Source organism: Clupea harengus, unplaced genomic scaffold, assembly GCF_900700415.2.
Source record: "Clupea harengus unplaced genomic scaffold, Ch_v2.0.2, whole genome shotgun sequence".
Lineage (NCBI taxonomy): Eukaryota > Metazoa > Chordata > Actinopteri > Clupeiformes > Clupeidae > Clupea > Clupea harengus.
In genome coordinates this window covers 117,464-142,930 of record NW_024879582.1, presented here as the reverse complement: position 1 = coordinate 142,930, position 25,467 = coordinate 117,464, and the positions used below count along the sequence as shown (strand labels likewise).

Genomic DNA, 25,467 nt, shown 5'->3' with positions numbered 1-25,467 from the left:
GCCAAGAGGCCGTAAATGGTTATGGCAATAAATTGTTTAAAAGCTTTGTTCTTTATTAAGTTAATTCCAAAGATTTGGATAAAAATAGGGCGATCACTACTGATCTTAATTACAAAACTGACCGCTGGCTGAGCCAAACAATTACACTACCACATGCAAACAACAATCACATAACAAACAAGTCCAACTAAATAAACTGCACGCCATCTACCTTACCCCCTGTGCACAAAGGAGACCAAGAGCAGGTGGTTTGTTTGCAGACAGTTTTTATATGGCAGTCTTCTTCCACTCTCCTCATTACTTCCTGCACTTCCTGCTTAAGCGCGTTGGGTCCCCCGCTGCATTGGTCCCGACATCACACCCACATTCATCCATCCACTGTCCAATCAGTTGTCAATATAGACAGAAGAGGTAGAATGACCTTAAGGTGTGATAACCAATAAACTGTGCTTTGCACTGCTCTGCTTGTGTGTGTGCATGTGTGTGTGTTTTAGATTGCAGGACTGTATCAAGCTTGGATAAGAAAATTGACTGTTTGATCCTGAATGCCCTACAAAATATTGTCGACTTTGCCAATGAGTATGGGATTAAACCGATTGAATAGAGATAGAGGATAGGGGAGTTATTTCATGCTTTCTTCTAGATAAGCAGAACTGCACACAACCTTTCTTATCACTCAGCCTTGGATAGTGCTGTAATCTTGTTTTGGTGTATAAGAAGGGAATGCAAAACTATGTAAAATCAGTATAGTCTCGAGACCTGCTAAGGTTTATGCTGGTGGTACTGGCAAAATAAATAAAATTTGCTCCACAATCTGCCTGACTTCTGAAGTTTTTAACACCAAGAACAAAGAGTTTTAACCGGAGAATATTATTACAAACAATATATACAACTATAACTTAATATTTATTGCAAAGAATATTATTTTTCATAACTCTTTGAAGGAACTCTATGAAGGTAAGGAAAACTCTTCAGGACAAAACTGAACAGTGAGCCAACAACAGGAGACAAGAACAACATGCATGCTAAGGTTCAAGACCACCTGAATTAGTAGGCCAAAGATTTAACATAATATTACTATCATATTATTATCATTTCCAGGGCTCTCAAGTGTCACGCATTGAGCGTGACAGTCACTCATTTGGGTCTTTAGTCACGCACCCCCGCCACACATCGTATTTCTCACGCTGAAAAAAAACTCTAGGCTATTTAATGTGCCGCAGCGCGCAAACATGACCTGGCCGCGCTGCCCTCACCATGGAGGAATCAAGCACGTCTCCCCGAATCCTCTGGGGTTCTGCCGTGAGGTGCCACTTATCAGCCAATCAAAAGAAAAAATGGGCTACACAATAGCCAATCCGAAAAATACATCTTTTGTATCTGGGTAAGATTTAATCCAGCAACCAATTAAAATAAAGCATCCTAGAATTGCGCGCGATTGATCTTCCGAAAGTTTCGTTCACCTGAGGAAACCACTGGAGCTCCGAGCATCAGTCTTCTACAAAGAGTAAGTCATCTCCTGTTTTAATGTTACAACACATTCACAATGGTTTGACACAAGCAATGACAACTTGACTGCGGTTAGAGAATATTTCCCAGATGATTAGCATCAGTTTTTAATGAGTGTTTGTAGCCAACACAGCCTGCCTTTACACTATAGCTTTGACTCCGAACTTCGTTAATAGGCTATAATAAATTCGAGTAGGCCTATTAAAAATATATATAGCCTATAATTCAAACGAATATTAGGCAGCCCTTAATATTCAATGATGTTATGGGCATTATTTTTGGTAAATGTGTTTGCTTGAACATTCTATTCAGATTCCGAGGTTTCTTCACGCCTGAGGAAGTTGTGAATCGCGAGCTCATTAGGCATACTAGCATGTTATAAATATCCTGGCCATGGATGCATTAATCATTGCATCTGTCTTTCAAAGATGTCAGGTAAAAAACAAATAAGCATCATGTCCTTCGCCCAAAGAGGAAAGCCCACTAAAAAGGCCAGATTAGGCCCAGAGAAGGTTGTAAACACATTAGAGGAGGAGATGGTGGAAGAGGAAGAGACAGTGCAGGTGGAGGAGGAGGAGACGGTGCAGGTGGAGGAGGAGGAGATGGTGGAAGAGATGGTGGAAGAAACAGTGGAGGAGATGGCTAGAACAAAAGAGAGAAAAGTCCCAGGAGCAGCCACCTACAAGACCTCTTTTAATAGTGAATGGACCTCTAAAAGGCCATTTATTACTGTAGGAAGCACCAGCTCATATTACTGGTGCTCTATCTGCCGCCAAGAGCCCATCCAGGTGTGCGGGATGTGACAAGGCACATAGGCAGTAAGGGGCATCAGCCCACACAGCAGGCACTGTAGTCAACCAGCACAATTAATACATCCAATTCTATGACTATGGCATATATAATGGGAACCAACACCAAAAATGATAAAAGAGTCCAAAAAGGCAACAAACACCTACAATAAACATAATTCTCTTTCTCTCTCTCTCTCTCTCTCTCTCTCTCTCTCTGTCTCTCCCAAATTGAATACATACTTTGTAATAGGTTGAATTGTCAGTGCCATGTGTCAAATCTTTTCTGCAAGTCTGAGCAATTATTAACAACAAAACACTAAAAATAATATACGGGCGGAATGGGGGTGGGCCGGGGGCGTGGCCGGGGGGGGGATGTGTCACTCTTGCCTGTCTTCAAAACTTGAGAGCCCTGCATTTCTTTATCACTTTATCATACCAAACATGTGCCAAGTTACCCAGATGAAAAATGAAATAAGCCAAACTAAAAAACTTCCCCCAAACTTATTTAACACATGAAAATAGATTTTATATTGTGTTACAGGTCATCTGTGACCACAAAGACTGCTTCTTAACCGTCTGCCTTGGTCTGTCAATGCTGTTCAGGTCCCCAGGTTGAGCACAGAATATGTTCAGTAATGGTACTTATGGAGTTATAGAATTTTTTTTTTTAGCATGGAATTTTTCATGCAGTCATGGATCTTTGGCAGATCACTCCCCGTGTCTTTTTACTATCTACGTTTAAGGAAATACTGGCTCACCCGGATTTCTCTGCCCTCGGTGATCATGGGGGAACGCCCAGTCCAGTGAGAAACAAGGTGGACGAAATTGTCATTGACACGACTATACTATTTAAAAGAAGTATACCAAAAAGCTCTTCTAGACGCAAACTAGGATTTGCCTTATGGATCTTAGAGTTATAGCTCCTTTTTGTCATACAACACTACAAATTAAAATAAATATACCAAAAAGCTGCTCTAGATGGATTTTTTTAAAATTATTATTTAGTTCATCAAAATCCACCCATGGCATGCTGAACGCCAACCTTATTCTGGTGCGGGCAACCTAGGTCTTCTTTAACTTAACTGTCTTCTGTGAACTATTATGCTAGCATTGGTGAATAGAAACTAAATGACATTGCAATATTATCCTAAAACTTTTATGATACTCATAGCTAATACATGGTGTTTCATTGATTGATTGATTATTTCATGTTACTCTTGTCATCCCGGAGCAAAGGGAGTCTAGACTCGAATAAGGTACTATTAACTGTGTTAACAGTGTACTCTCAACTTGTATTATGTTTCTGTCTTGTTTTGTTTATTGATTGAATACTGGCACCTGTGATTGTTAATGTGGGTGTGTACCTGTAACGTGATTGAAGTGTTAATGAATAAATCTCATTGAGTGAGCGCAGCTGTTGCTGTGTGTTAGAAGTCAGTCACGTCGTTGCGTCTACTCTGTTAACAGGTTATGGGCCCGGAGTCAAGATACACAGCGTTTTTTGTTTCATGGCGTGCTGAAGTATAGCACCATGAGTAACGCTAGAAGATCAGCAGAACATAGCGGTCGCTGGTCGCGGCTTGTGTTTGACGGGGATGAAAAGAATTAAGAACTCTGGGAGACTACGTTTTTGGGCCACCTCCGGCTGCAAGGGCTGAAAGGGATTATTACTACAGAGCCCGAGGGTGTGGAGACAGAGGAGGAAGCGGCCTCAAATGCTGAGGCATATGCTGAATTGATTCAATTCTTGGATGATTTTATCGCTAGTGATGCGAGAGGCAGCCGATGATGGGCGCGCAGAGCTAAAGATTTTGAGAGACTATTATGCAGGTAAAGGAACGCCACGAGTAATAAGCCTGTATACTGAGCTGACCTCGCTTCACAAATCAAGCAGCGAGAGTGTGACTGAATATGTTATTCGTGCGGAAACCGCTATAACGGCATTACGAAATGCTGGAGAGACTTTGAGTGACGGGCTGCTGGTAGCTATGGTTCTGAAGGGGCTTCCTGAGACTTTTAAACCTTTTTCCATCCATGTAACGCAATCAGATGAGACAATGAGGTTTGCCGAATTCATAACGAAGCTTCGAAGCTACGATGACATCAAAAAGATGCGTGTCCCAGCCGCTGAGGACAATGTAATGACGGTGTGGGCCAGTGGCGTAACGTAATAACGACGGGCCCAGGTGCAAGATATTATTACGGGCCCTCCTAGTGAACGCAAAAAAAAAAGAAATCGTAGCCTTCCCTACTTCCGCAACCGCGTCTAAAAAACGCTAATCAAAGGTGTTTGTATACCGTAAAAAATGTTAGAAAGCAATAATAATAGCGACCACTATTTACCCAACTTGTAGCCTAGTAATCCTGCCCTACCATAATGTATATAGGCTTGTCTTGAAATGTATATCTACCACAATAGCCTTAGGTTACCTGTTGCATGGTTGGTGACACACCACTGAGGGCAGAAGCAGCGATGCTAATCCCAGCTGAACTGCTGCACTGCTGACTCTGTGGGCTGGCGACTCGTTGACGGGCTAGTTAAAAAGCCAAAATAATCTAATTTAGGCAGCTTTGCCGCCTTCTCCTCCTGTTCTTTTTTCTCTTGCCCTTTTCTACTTCCACTCTAAAAGGCATTGTTACGAGTAAAGTTGTGCTGTGCTCAATGAACTAGGACCTAATTACTAGGTTATCAGATCTTCGAATTGGTTTAACTACTGTATAGCGTATTGTATTGTCACATGATCAAATAGAGACTTGACATTGGACAACAACATACATTACCCAGCAATCATCATTGCTAATCACAAAAATACCAAAGAAAATAAGAACTTATTCATTTCATTGAATAGTTTTTTGATAGTTTCTATAGTGTATGTAGGATAGGCATATGCTTTTGTTATAAATTGCTACTTTTCCCCAAAAAATTATAACAACCATGACTGAGATAAGTTTGCCTTTTCAAGCGTATATATAACATTTGACACTGCAATCAAAATAAAAACAGTCGATCGACGTACTTGGAGGGCGGGCCCGTCGAGCGACAAATGTATTTCTTTGGGCCCGGCTACAGGCCCGACACCCCACGGGCCCAGGTGCAGCCGCACCTGCTGCACCCCCTATAGTTACGCCCCTGGTGTGGGCGCGACAAAGAGCTGCAAGACCCACAGTGCAGGCCCAACTGAACGTGGAGCTGAACGGGCTGCAGCGGACGTGGTGTGCTATAGATGCGGCCTGAAAGGTCACATTGCCCACGCTTGCCAGCACAAACTGTGGTGCAGCCACTGCAAAAGCAACACACACCGACCTGCAAAAGGAGACGGCGCCAGGACGCAACATGGAGGGCCGCCAAGGACACCACCTCAAAACAATGCTGAGATGGGCGCTGTACATTCCCTCTTACCTACAGGACATATTCTCGGTGCAAGCCGTGGCTGCCAGCGGGGCGACCGTGACTTTCAAGAAAGGCAAGGACATTCTGGTGCACAAAGACGGTACAAAATTTCCCATTCATGTACATGATAGACCAGTGGTTCTCAACCTTTTTTCAGTGATGTGCGTAGCAAATGCGTAGTTTCAATGACTTTCCGTTACGTTAAATGACCTGACTACTTGCGGAATGATATGAAAGATGTGAATTAGAAGCACAAAAACCGCTGCCAATGACAGCGGTCATAAACTTTTCGCAGAGGTGAACATCAAGAAATTACTGACCTGCGAACGCAGACATTTAACCCACATATGGCCCATACAAATCAACGGAACTTTTTGGAACATTCTGAAGAGCCGTATAATAACTATTTTTAAAGGATTTTTGAATGGATGCTAATTTTAAATATATCTTTAAAAAATCTCACGTACCCCCTGGACTGCCTTCACGTACCCCCAGGGGTACGCGTACCCCCGGTTGAGAACCACTGTGATAGACTATATTACTTGCATACAATACGTGATGGATGTGATGACCGAGTTAAGGGATGTTATGATTTAAAGACATGGCATGAGATACTGGGTCACTGTAATTTTGACGATGTGCAGAGGTTGGAAGGTGTTGTTGATGTAATGAAACTTGAAGGTCCAAGAAACAAATCTCCATCTTGTGAAGTGTGCACCCAAGGCAAGTTTACGCAAACCAGAAACAGAAAGCCTGATGCAAGGGCTAAAAGACCTCTAGAGCTAGTGCACACAGATTTGGCAGGTCCAATTCACCCAGAATCAGAGAGGGGTACAAATATGTCCTGTCATTTACTGATGATTTTTCCAGTGCAGTGTTTGTAATAAAAGTGACACACTGCAAGCAACAGAGAGGTTTCTTGCATATACGGCCCCATATGGTAAAATTCAACGTCTTAGATCTGATAATAGCACTGAGTTTACAGCAAAGCATTACAAAACTCTGTTGGTTAAAAATGGTATTAGGCACGAGACTTCTGCACCATATTCTCCCCATCAAAATGGTACAGCCGAGCGAAATTGGCGTACACTTTTTGACATGGCACGGTGCATGCTGATAGAGAGTGGGTTACCTAAAGGTTTGTGGCCTTACGCAGTGCAGACAGCAGCCATAACCAGGAACAGGTGTTTTAACAAACGCACCAAACAGACACCAGTTCAACAGGGAGACGGCCCAATCTATCCAGGTTGCAAAGGTTTGGTTCAGAGTGTTTTGCTTATAAACAAGATAAAAGAAAGCTGGATCCAAGATGTGAAAAGGGTGTTTTTATTGGTTATGACGAAAGCAGTCCAGCATACATTATCGATTTCCCTGAGAGCAGGAAAGTGCAAAAGCACAGGTTAGTCAAGTTTGTTTCTAAGATATGTGTTGAGTAAATGCATGCGATAACTTTTTATTTACTTAAATATAAATGTAAATGTTAAATGTAAATGTTAAACATAAACGTAAATGTTCGATGTTATATATAAATGTTAAATATAAGTGTTAAATGTAAATGTTAAATGTAAATACAAATATCAAATGCTGAATGTAAATGTTAAATGTTAAATGTAAATGTTCAGTCTACATGTCAGACTTGACGACAGAACATTACAATATTTACGGTAATCCATAGCTTTCAGTCACACTACAAGGGATACCTTGCGGGCAAAAGCGAAGATGTCGACCAACAATGGACATCGTCGAGCAGTGCAGCCTACTCAATTACGATTGCCATCAAACACAGATCATACCACAATAGCCAGACAGAGATATCTAGAAAAAAATTACATTTTGGGAACCTGGGATCCCTTTACTGCCCCCGCTGATAGAAGTCCCTGCCTGAGCTCCAGTTTGGAGATATTTACATCTATCTAATAGAAAATCCGTCCCCCTACACACCTCAAAAACTGAAAGCCTACCAAAAGCACAGATAGTAATTTAATTTTCAGAAGGGGATGGGTTCATAACGATGTCGTCTGGAAGGTGAAAACTAATAAACATCTTCCTTATCAGAGCAAAGATGATTGCCATTTAATAGCTAGCTACCAGCTAGCGAGCTACATGCTGTTAGCTAGCAGCCTTTAGCCTACCCAACACTGTTCTTTATCATTTGACACAATTTCCTGGTTAACACAACTACAACCACCTGGTCTGGCGAATGACAACTGAAATTATCTTCCCAAGTATTTTCTACTGGCATTGTAGTATTACCAGTTGGATGACAACATACAGTAGCCTAGCCTACTTGCTTAGGTACTTGTCGCAATCTCAGAGCAGAAACCGGGTAATCCAATTTTAATCGTGTTGATGCTTTGTTTCTTGACTTTATTTCTTGATCTATTGCCGTTTTAGGTAGTTATTCTGATAAATGAGGCGACCAAAACAGGGTTACTGCTTTTATTGCAAGCTCCAAAAATAAGGCTACTTTACTGCCCGCCTGAGAAAAGTTGACCCAGAAGACGTCTACAATGAGCTGGAAACAGCCGGGCTTGTCTCCTCGCCGATTTGAACAGCCAACCGAACAACAACTGTCTGGCATTTTACTACCTATGTCAGACAATTTTAAAGCGGAGATATTAAATAATCTTGAATGAAAGATGGTCAGTTCCTGTATAAATTCCAGTGGTAGACAGCTGTGGAGTGTATTTCTTGCCCGCAAGCTGGTAATTCTGACGTGACATGAAAACTATGAAAGCCAATTACCGTAAATATTGTAAAGGTTCACTCTTCAAATCTGACATGTAGACTGAACATTTAACATTTACATTTAACATTTACATTTAACATTTACATATAACATTGATCATTTACGTTTACATTTAACATTTACATTTAACATTTACATTTATATTTAACATTTACATTTAGATGAAACATTTATATTATTCAACAACTTTGTGTTACTGCCAAACATTATCCTTACATGAATATCTCTCTAAATGTTTGAAAAAGTGACATTTGAATATTGTTGTGCTTTTTTCCCAATATGATAATGCTAAATGTACCAAAACGACATTTTACAAACTGCGCCCCATACAAATTGAGCTATTGGGAACATATAACGTTATTATTTGGCCAGCATAGTAAATTATCTTAAATGCCGTTGATGAAGCCGTTAGAGCCTGCTGGGATCTGGTAAAGCGGATTCGTGCTGTATTTGGAACGCGGAGGACGGAAACAGAGTTGGACCAGCGCTGGACTGTAGCTGCTGCAGATCCGTTATGCGATGTGCGTTTGGACAAAGGAACCAGTTCGGTTGGCAGATCCGGGCCAGATCATATCCTGGATCTTTGGCAGATCCGCCCAGTGTGTTATCTACGTTTATGGAAATACCGGCTCACCCGGATTCCTCTGCCCTCGTTGATCATGGGGGAACGCCCAGTCCAATGAGGAACAATGTGGACGAAATTAATCTTGTTGCCCTATGAGATGACTTCTATTAGTCCATGTTTATTGCATGCTTGAGCTGAACTTACAAACAGCCTAACGTGCATTCCCAGACGCTTCACACAATGAACACTCTGTGTAGCACTGCGCACTTGTTATTAACCCAAACATTATTAGTAAGCGGCACTATATCCTACATCCCCCTTTCTTAACATGGAGATTACACTTCATCATTTTAACTGCTTATCAATCTACAATGAAACTAAACTGATACCCTAATAAACTCATATCAATACAAAGTTTGTTGTTCTTCTAATTGGATTACATCAACAAAACTGACTGAATGACCTCTATCTTGTGTGATCTCTCTGTAAGAAGAACATCATAAGTAACCTTTCTGCCAAGAATATCATAAGAGAACATTTCAGATATTCAAGCATTTCACTTTTCAAGTAGATTTCATTAGTTACCGTATACAAACAGTTTACCATTTCAACATTTCACCTCTTAAATCATTTTACATTCCACCTTTCCTGTCTTTTCATTCCTTTTTTTTTTAAACTGATCATACAATCACGTCTGTGAGCTTGTGTTTACGCTGTTCGCCATTTTACCACAGTCCTTAATAACTAATATGATAGCATTGATGAATATAAACGAAATTACATTGCAATATCATCCTAAAACTTCTATGATACTCGTAGCTAATACATGGTGCTTCATTGATTGATTGATTGCCGTCCCGGACAAGCAAAGGGAGTCTTGATTCGAATAAACTACTATTAACTGAATTAATTTAGACTGATATTAACAAACGTAACATACAAAAAGCAAACAATACAGATAATGTGTTCCTAAACACAGCTTCAAAGTGTTGTGCTGACTTGTTCATTTCCACGAAGATTCAGGGGTTCCCCGATAACAGAGTATCTTACAAAGACTTAAGGTCATGTTCTACACGAATGTAAAAGTGAAACTGAATCGAAGCAAGTGCCTATATAAGAGTGAGGGATACACAGAGAGGAACTGCACAGTCTGCACACAGATTTCTTGGACGTGTCTTGGACAATCTGTGGTGAGTTGCGCTGATATATTTTAATTTCATCATGAGATCTGTGTTTAGTAGCCTAACCACCTCCATTTCTCAGTCGCAGTTGTATAGTTTTTTTTGTTTGGTGTGGTTGTTGTATTGTAGCCTAATTGTTGTTCTTGCTGCATTATTACATTGTTGAGCGGTATATAACTGACATGACACTGATTTGACAAATGGGAAAATTTTGCGGGGTAAGCCAAGAGGCGTCACAGATAGCAATTATCTTTGGGCTGAATCCGCACGAAAGCTTTTAGATCCGTCTTTAGCTCACACACGGTTTCTGACTATGGGCAAGATCCGTTCCAGATAGAGGTTTCAGCTGAAACATCCCAAGAGCGCGGCATTTCTGTTGGCTTACAGATTCAGCCCAAATCAGATAACCACATAAAAAAATAAAGACTGAAGTATTTCTGTCTACATTGTCCTACAAATTGAGCTATTGGGAACATACTGTTAATATTTGGCCAGCATAGTAAATTATTTAAAATGTCTTTGATGAAGCCGTCAGAGCTGGCTGAGATCTGGTAAGCGGATTCGTGCTGCATTTGGAACACGGAGGACTGAGCCCTATGGGCCGAAACACACCAAACGCGTTTTTAAAAACGGTATGGTATGGCTATGGTACGGCGCGCCTTTCGTGTGCGCCTTTTATCCGCCGCGCGTTGCGTCTTTCTAGCATTTTTTAGGTGCGCTTAAAAGTTTTCTCAACTTTTCAGCGCAAGGCGCGGAGGCGCACCGCTCATCAATGTCACACTCGGCTCAGGCAGGTTGCGCACGCAGCTCCGCTTCATAGGCCCCGGGCAAAACAGCCTGGTGCCCCTGCGGCTGTTTTGCCCGCCGCACTTTGCCAAGGCGATTTAGAAGCGTCTGCGTCTTTAGAAACGCGTTTGGTGTGTTTCAGCCCTACGGCTGCAGATGCGTTATGCGATGTGCGTTTGGACAAAGGAACGGGTTCGGTTGGCAGATCCGTCTCTGTGTCTCATTGCCATCTACGTTTAAGAAAAATACCAGCTCACCCAGATTCCTCTGCGCTCAGTGATCATGGGGAACGCCCAGTCCCTGAGGAACAAAGTAGACGAAATGAATGTTGTTTCCCTCGGGAACATAGTGCATACATCATTACATTGTCATACAACACTATAACTTAAAAGAAGTATACCAAAAAGCTCTTCTAGACCCAAACTAGGGCCTTTAGAGTTAAAGCCTCTGTTGTTTTGCAAGGAGAATTTTTCTCTCCCTTTTTTCACTTCATGTCAATGGCAAAATAAATTATAGCGAGCCTACTCTCTGTCGCTTGTGCTTAGTACAATTCGTAGCGCAAAACAGCCACTTCAAACAGGCTTCATGCAGCAATAACTGCTCCGTGAAAATATGCAAGGTTACCTATATCGTCTTTGACGATGACATTTTGCTTCACATCTTTCGGGGTGAACATGGTGTATACACCATCCGTTGCATTGTCATACAGCCCTATCATTTAAAAGAAGTATACCAAAAAGCTGTTCTAGACGCATTGTATTTATTTGATCAGAATATACCCATGGCGTGCTGAACACCGACCTCAACCTGGCACTTCCCATCGGCGCTCGATATCGAGTACTACCTGTAGCACATATGCCTTAGTAAGGTTGACTGAAATGGTTTGCTCGCAACCTTTTTTCATCCTTGTTTTCTGCTAGCCTGGATTCAGCGATTTTATTATTATTATTATTATTATTATTATTATAAATGCATGAACGTTATTTTCATATTATACCACCATAAATAGAAGTATACAGTACTTCAACAAATTTCAGTGTTTTTTCTTGAGTTTTCCCAAATACTGTGGCTCGAAGCCTTGCGCATATATATTTTCAGTGATATAGGCTAATGTACAAAATACAGTAGTGAAGCATGACACATTTAAGTCAGTCAAGTTTATTTATATAGCACATTTCATATAGTATACATAGACACAATGTGCTTTGAGTGCAGGGAAGTGAATAGGAATCAGATATACAACAACAATAAGAATAGGAATAGGAATCAAACAAACAACAAAAATAAAAATAGAAATAAAAACTAAAATGAATAGAGGACCAATATATTATTTTCTTCTTCAAGTACACAATGTTTAGCAATTAAGTGCTAAACTTATACTACTGTGATACATCAGAATTCATAAGTCAGAATCCCTCTCAGATGTAGTGATACCCATTCGTCTTAGTGCTTCAGTTGGTCTGGAGTAGCCGGGGCCCCCAGGTCCCAGTGAGCAGAGCTGTGCGTGACTGGGTCGGGGTGCGGTTGGAAAGCACTGCACCTTTCCTAACACTAGACCGCATGTTCGTGAAGAACCTGGTGCTAAATCACTCGTAGACCTGATTCTGGTGATTCAATTGCCATGCTCGTTGTATACGTTTATTATGATGTTAGGTGTTTTCTTTTCTTATGCTCTCACTGGTGGAGTGCACCCGTCCTCAGTAGTCAGGCAGTGTGCGTTCATGGGAGGAGTGGCTTTGGAAGGAGGTCAGAAGTGGCTAGGATTTATTATTTATACTTTCAGAATCATGCTTACTCTTGCTGGTTTCTCCAAGATCACCTACCCTGCCTTTAAAATTGGTTAGACTTCTTATTTCTGACTTTCATATTTCCTTACAACATAAAGCGCTATGGCCATTCAACCTCTAGACTGAAGGTCATGTTTAAACTGCAGACGTATTCACAGTGCATGGGTTTTGTTTTCATTCACATCAAGTGAGACTAGAGGACCAGTTCCTGTTTCACCATGGCCTGGTGTCACTCTTGCCCTGAAACCAGTCATGTCACGTCTCCCCCTTTGCCCCGGCTTCAACTTGCAGGGCAGGGGGACCCCTCATTATTATTATTATTATCATTATTATTATTATTATTATGTTGTTGTTGTTGTTGTTGTACTCTTGTTTGCACATGTACATTTTTGCTAAACATCACAACCTTGCTTGCTTGTATACAAATGTCTCTCTCTCTCTCTCTCTCTCTCTCTCTCTCTCTCTCTCTCTCTCTCTCTCTTCAGGTTGTACAGGCCTATTCTTGGCTATTTGGCTGATATATTTGTCTTGTTATCTGTTTTCATGGACTCAATCATGAAACCATTAGGTATGTCCAGTTGTTACAGTCACAGTCACTCCACAAAACAGAACTTAATAAACCATGGATTTCACATTCTCTTAGTTGATTAAGTAAGCGAAAATGCTTTATTTGTTATTAGCCTTTGGATATATATATATATATATATATATATATATAAGTATGTGTTGACTGATCTTTCTCTATTTTACAGCACCACAACTACGAGGTAAGGCTTGCTGTACCTGTAACGGCTGAGCAAAGTTTACATTTTATTTAGAGAACAATGAATGGTGACACACATGTATACAGTGTTCCATTTGTATAGCTTCTGATGGCACAAATTGTATTTTTGTAATCAGTGTTTTTATTATCATTTTTGTCTTTTTTGTATTTATTACATTTGCACAATCAGCTCTTACGTAGCCGGTACATTGAATAACTATGTTTAAAAAGGACACATGAGTAAATAATGAAGTTGCATAAAATACGCTCAACGTCAAATGCAAATGTCAGCCTATTTCTTCATGTACACTTATAATGCCCCCATTCACAAAATGTGCTGTACAAGGAAGCCACCACATCATTGCAATCATTCACCATGCTTCGTCCTGCATTTTGATTTTCACTGTTGGGCCAGTTGTGCACGTGAAAATAACATTATACTGCCATTATAATGTGGGAAAGTCTAACATTGTCACATTTTCAATGATGTGCGAGTTGCAATGGCAGGGAATGTCTTTTTAGATTACAGTTGAATTGGCAGATATCTGATTAATATTTATTTCCACATATGAATCAGGCCTGAAACGGTTCTGAAAATATCCGATTCCATGTGCTTTTTTCCTGTTTGCAACAATCCTCTTTGCCTAAGCCATTTATTCGACCAGTAGATCATATTATCTGACGGTATTCAGTCGTAGCATTTGAGTTATGTATTTGGGATATGTGGTACACTAAATGCAGTGGATTTGACAAACAACTTCTTCTTCTTCATTATTATTATTATTATTATTATTGCTGTTATTTTATTATTGTTATTAATGTTGTTGTTGTTATCATCTTGTTTGTATTTGTACATTCTTGCCCATTACTTGTTCCACACAGTAGAACTTATGACACATGAATGTTTTATATTTTATATGATATTATATTACATATTATCTTTGTGTTTTCAAATCTATTTATATCAGACATCAGTGTGAAAAGAGGACAGGCCATAACTTTCAGGTGGGACGCAAACTGTAAAGTAGACGGCACATGGAAGAAGGAGGGTCTGATGTTGCACAGTGATGACAGGATCATTATCACAGAACCAAAACCGTATCTATGCTTCAACCTGACGATCCATAAAGCCACAGACGAGGATGAGGGTGAATACACCTTAGAGTTGTCTAACTGGCGTGGTCAGGTGTCAGGTTCTGCAAAGGTCAAAGTACTGGGTACGTTTTTGAATTCTACCTTGCTTGAATTTAAATGTTTGCACTCATTGTAAGCAGGCATTGTATTCTGGAACTAGCTGTATTATCAACAGATGAAACACTAAATGGAATTTGAAAAGGTATAATCTTGACAAAGCAGTATTGTCTGCAATACTTTACCAAATACTTAAGTGTCCTCATTGACCACACAGTGCAACTGTTGATCATGTTTTGTGTGTGTATTGCAGATTACGCTGTGGCCTGGAGAAAAATGGACCATAAGTAAGTGAACATTCAGCACCCCTCATTGCGCATGGTGTACTGAACATGACTTCAAACAACTAATTTATTATGCAAACATAAGAGAACTAAAACTTGGTGTTGTATAATTCCACAGCCTTGGACATTGGACTATTGAAAGCTCAGCAGTTTTTCTGAATTATTTGGAAAATAGGATGTGGTTTTTGATAATGTTCTTAAAGGCAGAATTGTGTGTGTGCGTGTGTGTGTGTCTGTATGTGTGTGTGTGTGTGTGTGTGCGTGTGCATGTGTGTGTGCGTTTGTGCGTGCATGTGTGTGTGTTTGTGTGTGTGTGTGTGTGTGTGTGTGTGTGTGTGTGTGTGTGTGTGCGTGTAATTCTCACAGAGAAAATGACTTAGTGAAAACGGCCCTGAGGGAGTTTACACCCGGCAACCCAGAGGCACAACGCATTCGCGTCCTGATACATGGGCCAATTGGAGCAGGGAAATCCAGCATTATCAACTCTGTCAAAACTGTCTTCCAGGGCCGCATAAAAGTGAACGCTTATGCAGCCCCAGGCACTGAAACAACTCAAACCAAAACTGTAAGTTAACACAGTAGGCAGCGAGGATTAAAGGAACACTTGCACATGCATATAGTGTCTGGTCTGTTTCTGTGTGTTTCTGGTTACACGCAGCTGCAGCCTCTCCCATTTAGTGTTTACAGGTGTGAGAGTCCCTCAGAAGTAGCTTTGGTATCCTCACATGTAGTAATATTAGTAGAGTTGTATGAATTTGGCTGCAAGGTCATAATCGCAGTGGTGTTTGCATTTCAAAGTGGCACAAAATCCGCTCCACAGGACTGATTAGCTAGCAATAAAATAACAGTGAATTGTTTTGCATCAGTACATGGGAATTGTTGTTTTAATTTCTATTTTCGATTAAGTTTAAATCATTCACAACCTACACAACAGGCTGAAGGGCGATTTTTGGCGACAGGCTATTTTTCCGCCCTCTGTTTGAAGGTTCATTTATTCCTCTTTCATCTTTGCTCCATGTAGTCATTGGTAATCTCATTTCTGAATGGACATTGGGACACTGCAAGGAGAACTTAGTACACACGTTTTCTATTTGGTATGCTTCAATGTATCATTTTACCCCACATTTTTTACACTGAATTGCCTCTTTAATGTATCTGCCATGATGATCAATCAAACATCTTGTCAAACTGAGATTTAGGAAGTTAGAAAGCAAATTTGTCTGTAGGTAATATAATTAATTTGTCAGTAGATAATCACGTATATAGCTTTAATTAGGTTTAGATTTACTAACTGACCTGTGATGCCGTGTTTCATAGGCAGGTCGTCACCTCGTCCTAATGGCGGATGCAACAGACTTTTAACTGTTTTGTAAATATCTTTTTTTTTTTCAATTTCGTTTTGTTTATTTTTTCTCCTTAGTTTTTGCACCTGGTGGAGGGTGAAACATTATGAGCCATGGAATTGTTGTCTCCTTACTGTCTTTTTGTGCCTACCCTAAAGACTCTCGACACTTTACCTTTCAGTACCAAACGTACGAGATTAAGGACCAGCAGGGGAAAAAGTTGTCTTTTGTCTTCAATGACATCATGGGACTGGAGAGTACAGAAACAGGCGGGGTGCTGATTGCTGACATCATCAGTGCCTTAAAAGGTCATATCAAAGAAGGCTATGAGGTAAGGTAAAACACAAACATACACATACATACATGCAGGCATGCATATATACCTACATACTTGCATGCATGCACACAACCATACATAAGACTATTATGATAACACATACAATGACTGCCTTTTACTGAACAGTACAATGCACTGTAATCAGAACCCAGATGTCATGCAACGTGGTCACATTCAGTCATACCCTTGAATTTAAGTTTAAGTGATTGGCTGCAATTGTAAGAGACACTGATAGGTTGTAGAGAATGTCCTTTAAAAACAAAAGCATTTTATAAATCAAGCTGTATCAGAAAGTAAAAATCCACAAATAAATCCAGGGATGTTCCCAAATTGGAAGTGGTAAATGCACATTTGTTAGTTTGTTAATAAAAGTAACAGTGTTTACATTTGTGAATTCCGTGACATTTATACTGTATGTGAATCACGAAATGCAATTGTGAATCGCGTGAAAAACCCTTGTCCACAACTATTTTGATTTGAATAATGCATGGCTGTTGCTAAATATTTGACATTGCCCCTTCAAACTAGTGTGTTACAATTGTCCATGGCCACTGTAACATCTGTCCCCGTCAAGACATTTAGATGAAAATGAGAGAAAAAAAGATGGCATGTGTGCTTGCATTAGTAAGTCAATATAGACGAGGTATGTTTTGTGTTTACACAAAAAAGTGTTACAACTGTACCTGATCTCCCATTCAATTGAATAAAAAAAAATTCTGCTTTTTTATCTGGAGTAGTTCAACCAATTGTCTGCTTTGTCTGAGGGGTTGTACTACAACAGCAACCCCACTCTGAATGAGAAAGTCCACTGCCTGGTGAGTGTGATGCCTGCAAACAAAATCATTCTGCTGGACGTAACGAGTGGCATCATCAAGAAGATGAATGAAGTCAGAGAAGTTGCCAAGAACCTGGGTGAGAATCATGAACATGCTAAGAAAACCTACTGGCTTCTAAATTAACTTTACAGAGCACACGCTGAGACCAAAAATAACTTTACAAAGAATACAGATGTTTCCACAGGTTGTCTCGATAGTGATCGATAGTGATCCGATTCCGAATGGTTAGCCAATGCTTATTTTGAAATGAATAACTTACTTTTAGTGTAGGACATTGTGTTTTTCAATTTATGTTGTTTACAATTTATATACAGTACACTGTAAAACTAAAAGTGGAAGACTTCATTTAATGTTCAAAAACCTTCCATTATACCCGTTACTTTACCATGTTTATCTGTCCTTCCCTTACAAATTCATGATTTTAGTAAACATGGAAAACAATTTGTTTTGTTTTGATGATATGTATATTTATTTCAGAGAAATTAGTCTTGGTCAAAGCATCTTAACAAAGTAATTAAACCATTCATCATTTTAGTAAACATGGAAAACATGCCTCACCAACACAAACACCACCCACTAGTTAATGAGTGTGTTCGATGTTTTTTTCCTTCAGTTCATTTCTATTTAGTTGTGTTTCTAACCTCAGCTAACCTGAACTGAAAATAAATAAAGAGAATATCTTTGAATAAAAGACTTGACTTCAAGATGTTGTTGGACCTCTCCAGATTTGATTAATTACAATTAAAAGTAGGACTACATACAGTAAACTGTAGAGTCCATGGATTAAGATAAGAGATTATTCTAATTTGTTTGGGCACCAGGCAGTCAGGAGTAGAGGTGTTGCTCAGTCTGCTGCCAAGATCCTTCTCCCTCTCCTCAGGTGTCCTTGGGTGCCCACACAATATACTACAACAAAGGTGTAAATCAGACAGAGAAACATACATATAGCTGCATGAATCTGGAAACAACCACACTGTTAGCCCCAATTTCTTATCAAGTCTACTGTGCGTAAACAATTTAATTACAGTGCACTTAAAAAATTTAAGTTTTATGACATTACTACTAAATGTTAAGTATATTCTACCAAGTGTGATGACATTACTACAAGTTTCTAAGTATATTCTACCAATTTGTAGATATAGTCGAATGTGTGAATAACTTTAAGTGAAATGGCTTTAAATTACTGAGTTTTTTTCACTTAAAGAATTTAAGTTTATGACATTACTACTAAATGTTAAGTATATTCTACTAAGTGTGATGACATTACTACAAGTTTCTAAGTATATTCTACCAATTTGTAGATATAGTCGAATGTGTGAATAACTTTAAGTGAAATGGCTTTAAATTACTGAGTTTTTTTCACTTAAAGAATTTAAGTTTATGACATTACTACTAAATGTTAAGTATATTCTACTAAGTGTGATGACATTACTACAAAATTCGAAGTACTTTGTAGATATAGTCGAATGAGTAAACATAAGTGTTAACTTAAGTTAAGTGGCTTTCAATTACTGAGTTTTATTCACTTAAAGAATTTAAGTTTTATGATATTACTACCAAATGTTAAGTATATTCTACTAAGTGTGATTATTAAAAAATTCTAAGTATATTCTACTACTTTGTAGATGAAGTCGAATGAGTGAATAACCTAAGTGTTAACTTAAGTTAAGCGGCTTTCAATTACTGAGTTTTAGTCATGACCAGAGTGCATTGTGGGAATGTGAATGCTCTTGACAGCTGAAAAGCATTAAGTAAATTAAGTCTGTAATTAATTTGGCAAAAAAACAAACTACAAATCTGCCGTGGTTAACCTAACGTGGTCACAACTTGAATGCGGAGCATGTTTAATTGAATCGCTCCTCTTGTTTTTTTACAATGTTTTGGAAGTGCAAGTACTGGGGGGTATTCGTCGTAGCTCGCTAAGCGGTTTAGCGAGCTAATTTTCAGGCTAAGATAAAAAACGCCCCTCTTTTTGGTTCGTGGAAGCAACTTTTGATAAATCACCATAGTTACATATCGATTAGCACTAACCTGCTCCAGGGCAGGCTAACTTAAGTGTAGCTGGATAAGCTTGCCACACCGCCGGAAAAAGGAGGGATCCCATTGACCAAGGACTGATATTAGATAGTTAATAAGATTAGCGGAGGGAGAGCGTTCTTTGCAATCGCCAAGATCAATTATTCTTGTATGAGCGCTACCGATTCAGCCGACAAGGAATCATTCATTTACAAGACCTTCTCGAGTCATTTATTGCAAACACCACAGTCGAACATTGACTGTCTTGCGCTTTTTTGCGAGTGGTACATTTTTGTAGTATCGGTGATGCAGAGAACAAAGCACTCATAATTATATGAGCGTTATTAGTACACCATAGCATATCATTATTGTAGAAAATGATTAAGGTGGACTCATGATAAGAATAAAGAGAAATACAGACAATTTATTTTCACTGCTTCAATTTATTGCATTTGTTATTAATACATTTAGTCATTTAACAGACGCTTTTATTCAAAGCGACTTACAAGAAAATGTAGAATTATATCGAGGAAGGAGATTAGGGGATTTGAACTAGCAACCTTGTAGTTTCGAACCGGTAGAGAAAACCTCTGTACTAGTTGACACTTGCCATCAGTTATTCATACATAGATATCACCCTATAAACATCCCAACACACCTTGCTCTCACAGCGGTGGCGGTGTTGAATTTTGCCATGATTATGGTCATGTATTCTTCATAAGCGTTCATGTTCATCTCCTGCTGGCCAGCGGAGAAAAAAAGAGCCCTTTTCTTTGAGTTTAGAACCATTATACCGCTAGAAAATCATTGTTTTGGTGATCGACCTTTCCTGCCTTTTGAAGTAGGACGTGCACGCGCAAATGCCCCGGTAAGTTTAGCCTGGTTGAAATTAACCACATGATTTGGATGCGGATCAGCCGTTAACGAACCGATATTTGCTGTTCTCAATCAGCTCGCTAATCTTAACGGGCTAAAAGGCCAATTGATTAACTTAGCTTCAATCCTACGACGAACGTACCCCTGTCCTCATAGCTGTGAAAAGAGAGCACAGCTATTTAAACATTATAGACTAAAACATGGAAGTTAAGCAAGAACAGAGCCTTTTCCTTGTTTATATCAGGAATGTCTGTGTACGTTCAGGTTATGCTTAATTTGGGGAAATGCAAGCTGCCACAAGATGCAAGCTTGCGAGTAGGTGCTAACTGGTTGCAATAATAAAAAAAAAACTTTTATTTTTGTATTTATTTTTTACGTTTTTGTATTTTTGGTTTTCTAAAAAGTGTTGAAATAAAAGTGAAATAAAAAACTTGTCATTTTGAACTTGTAATTAAGTGCTTTGAACTTACACACTTAAGTGTAGTAATTATGCAAAGCGATTTTTTTAGCGATTTTATTTTAAGTGAAATGAACTTCGGAATTAAGTGCATTGAACTTAATGCTTTAAGTTTAATCACTAAAAGCAGTTGATATTGCAATAGATTTTAAGTTAAATGTACTCAAGTTTTCATTACACATTACTTGATGTTTTTAAGGCAACCACTTTCCTCAATTTTTTTAAGTAAACTCAACTTATTGGGGCTTACAGTGCATATTAGTACAGGGAACCACACAACCTTGTATATGAATAGTAAATGTTCTAGTCTCACAAGACCGGCCACTAACCCAGACCACACAAAGATAATTAGACTCCAGATAACAGGAAGTATATACATGCGTGTACATGTTCAGTCACACTTTGTGGGTTTATATACTGTATATGCATATATGCGTCTGTCTGTCTCTTTTTTACAGGAATCCCCCATGTAGTCTTGATGACCCATGTGGACAGCTGTTGTCCTTTGGTGGAGGAGGATCTGGGCAAAATATACTTCAGCAAGAAAATTAAGAAAGCAGTGAGTTTTTTGTGTGTGTGTGTGTGTGTGTGTGTGTGTGTGTGTTTGTTTGCGTGTGTGTGTCTGTCTCTCTGTGTGTGTTTGCTTGTGTGTGTGTGTACATGTTTACCCCTGTAACCTAACCTGAGGTGCTGAATCTGACCTCAGACAAATTCAATTGTAGTCGTAGTAAGGGGTCATTCATCATCCATACCTTTTACAGTCAATGCTGAAAACAAGCACTCTAAGTAGCATACAGCGCATGATAGTATGACTAGCTGGCCTGAACAATCTCTGTTGTCAGAGTACTGTGAACTCTGAACACAATACTGACACTTTTCCCTAATGAGTATGTGGTGTACAATTATGGCAGGAGGAAAATGAAAGCAAACCTTGGTTGGCGAGATTGTTTTGGCTCACTGTGGAGAAAAGTATATGTTTGAAATAAGTAGGAACATGTACGGGGTATCCATTTCCAGACAATGTAGAACAGTAATTCAGTGTCTTTTGTCAGTGTATAATTGTACCAATCAATGTTCAATAAAGACAGAAGAGGTAAAATTACTTTTAGGTGTGATGAACGCTTTCTGTGTGTGTGTGTGTGTGTGTTTTAGATGGAGAACTGTAGTGTCAAGCTTGGTGTTCCCATGAACCAAATCTTCCCGGTGAAGAACTACCATGAAGAGAACCGCGTGGATGAGAAAGTAGACTGTGTGATCCTGGATGCCCTGGACAACATTGTCAACTTTGCCAATGATTATGTGATCAGACAGATTGAATAGATTTAGTAGATGGGCGAGTTATTTCATGCCTTCTTATTATTCTTGTATCACACTCCTATGGAAACCAAGTGTAATTATAATACCAAACATATGCCAAGTTACCCAGGTGTAAAATGTAATTAGCCAAACTAAACCATTTCCCTCAAATGTATTTAACATGTTAACAAATGTCTGAAAATAGATTTTATATCGTGTTACAGGCCATCTGTGACCACAAAGACTGCTTCGTAAACATCTGCCTTGCTCTGTCAATGCTGTTCAGGTCCCCAGGTTGAGCACAGAATATGTTCAGTAACGGCAGACTACCTGGCTGGTACATCACTGGTGATGCAGGTTATTCCCGCCTTACTCCCCCCACCTGTTTAATGACACCATATAGAGAGCCTGTCTAGACTAATGTGCAGGCCAGGAACAGGCTCCTGGCAAAAGTGAGGTGTGTAATAGAAGTGGGGCCTTTGGGATGATGAGGACCATGTTGAGATTGATCTTCTTGAGGGCCCCTGAGTGAAAGGAAATAAAATAGATGTAAGTTTGACAAGGCGACTGTGACCACTACGGAGAGAATTATGTTAATCAGACTGACATCTTACTGCATTTAAACTTATCAGAGGGCCATTTGACACCACTCTAGGTTACTAAGGAGCTGTTACTCACATCGGGAGGAACCAAACACCAACTTTCAATTCCTTTCATTTGTTATCTTCCGTATTATTCCGTAATATATAGAGGCTGTTGCTTCACATATCCTTGTTTATGCAAATGCTCAAACCATTAGAAACCACACCAAATATGATGCCATGTGCACTTATTGTTCTGCTGGGACTATTGTATGCATTGCTGTGTTTGAGCATTTCGGTCATACCAGAGGGTTTTAAAAGACCTTTCCAGAGCCTCATAGACTTCTTTATCTCCATTTGTCCAAAAGGTCAAATCTATAAGGCAGAATTCACTCTGAGAATGTCATTTACGTAAATTTGGTCTAATCTGCATCCAACCTTTGTATTCATTTGCTATTATTTACAGTTTTACTTATTCATTTGGTTGTTTATTACGTTCAGTTTGACTGACACTTGTAACATTTAAGCTTACCATTTATTGTATTAATAAACTGTTTATTCATTAACCATTCATATAACTCCTCGTGTGCCATGCCTTTACATTAATCAAGATCACACAATTGGCGTATAAACTGTTTGGTAATATTGTAGGTATTTTAATAATTAATGGAGTCAGATTAATTGTATTTTCCATAATATTTATCACTCTAAGGCTCTCTACTGTCCCATAAGGTTCAGACACGTAAACACCTTCCAGCCTGGTGTTTTCCATCGTTGGTAACATTTTCGCTGTCCTTACAAAGACTATAATCTTTTTATACAAAACACCATTACATATTAGGCTAGGTCCATTATACAATACACTATTGTAGGGTACTTCACATACATGTATCACCTAACACGTTTGTATAGTTATCAACATATAGGCCTGGGCTATATATAATTAGGCCGACATAAAGGCTATCTGAATGAAAATCACGACTGTGACGGCCACTGGGCCTTTTCTGTTATCTTTCTGATTGTCTGCTCCCCAGCGCTCAGATTCAGGTGTGTTTGTGGGCAGGGCCGCCCCAGATCAGCTGAGGGGCTACACCAGCGCGCAGGTGCAGCCGTGGCCTTTATAGGAGCTGCTTCTGTGACCTGTGTCTGCCTCTTGAATTACACGATTGACTGTTCCGCTGGCCTCTGCCTCCCTTATTGTTTCGGCAACCCTAGGCCTTAACAACGACGATAAGAATCTGTGTAAGGGCCGAAAAGGCCTATACTAAGGATCACCACTAGGGAATAGTGAACTAGCCGACTACGCCAGCCCAGAAGGGCAGTAATGATAATGAATTAGGTTAACACAGGTTCGTTAAAGCTTGTGGCTGGTTAAAACACACACAATAGGCAAGAGTACAATGCATTGCAATTTAATGTCACAATAGTAAAAACAGATACAAAAATACCAACAAGGGACAGTGGGCAGTCCACTAATCCCCAATAAATAGGTACAGGCAATAAATAGTACAAATAACAGGTGTTCTAAATAGCAGCTAAAACACAATGTCTGGCAACCATTGGTAAACTGCCAATGTGACTAACGAGGATCGGTCACAAATCTGGCAACCACACAAGCTACTCACGGCAACCGGCAGCGTCAATGACGCCCAAATAACAATAGCTAGGCCGGTTCCGATTCCCTGTTACAAATACAAGTACTTACGGAGGTCGAAGCCTGAAACAGGCGAGGAAGCACAGGAACCTTGCGTGCCTGATGGAGAAACTCTCCAGGCGGAAAACAAGCCTGTAGCAGAGCTGGCTTGGGAGGCGCAATCGCCACGGAGGAAAACTCCTTTATACCAACATCTAAAGATGTAGCCACTCAAATGCAACCAAGCCGCTCGTGGATTCCGGTGCTCCCTTCACAAAACCCCTCCATGGATAAGTTCCCGTCTGCATTAAATACTGCATTCAATTACGTCCGAGGTTCACGGATTGGTGGAGCTAAAACGGAGGGATAGGACAGCAATCAGTGGACAGTAGACCTAGAGAGAAAGAAAACAAGGCAATGGGGCAGTCCTACTACACGTCACATCAAACACCTGTGAACCACGGTAACACTACAGCTCATTGGTTACATTTGTACACACAATCACAGCACTCTTATATTATGCCACTACAACTGTTTACATCCACAACACTCGTGATTACTGCACACTCTTAAGTTTACAAAGGCTACCCATTACATCTGTATACGTGACATTGTTTGATAATAGTTTGTTTTGACCGTGCTTTGGCATTCACATGAATCAATAATGATGTTGCCTAAAACATGCTACCTAAATGTCAGCCTACTTATTCATGTTCGATTACAGCAATTTTTGCAGACTAAATTGTGTCCGGTTTTGAATTGAAAGTTAACTGTTTTGTCTAAATGCTGGAGTTTTGCTGGTGGTGAACATTGACTGAGACTGGTGTGGCGGGTGGGAGGGGCCTCATAAAATCTGCTGTCAGTGCTCATATGATTAAACTACAGTTTAGTAGTTTTGCATTGCCCTGTCAGAGTAGGCCAAACAGAGAAAGTTATATATATTCATATATAGAAATAATATGCAGTTAGCAGTAGGCTACACATGACATGCCTGTTTTTGCACAAAAGTATTTCAGAAGAAGCAGATATCACTGCATCACTGACTTTACATTCTGAATGCCATAATGATGACAACAGTCAAAGCCGTTTCAAACC

At 39.7% G+C, this 25,467-nt stretch overlaps 1 protein-coding gene and 1 long non-coding RNA gene across 2 annotated transcripts in view; both read left to right on the top strand.

The window, feature by feature from the left end:
* LOC122129039 (interferon-induced protein 44-like) overlaps window positions 1-22,826 on the top strand; it is a 35,021-nt gene extending 12,195 nt beyond the window's left edge. Inside the window, exon 3 of the mRNA XM_042704061.1 lies at window positions 22,015-22,826. Within this exon, the coding sequence (XP_042559995.1) occupies window positions 22,015-22,182 (168 nt within the window). The 3' untranslated portion in view covers window positions 22,183-22,826. The remainder of the gene's footprint in view (window positions 1-22,014) is intronic.
* On the top strand, window positions 10,130-14,513 carry LOC122129040. Its single transcript, XR_006151726.1, has 4 exons — window positions 10,130-10,195; window positions 13,245-13,327; window positions 13,512-13,526; window positions 14,491-14,513. It is a non-coding gene; the product is annotated as an uncharacterized LOC122129040 (long non-coding RNA).
* Window positions 22,827-25,467: the final 2,641 nt, after the last annotated feature.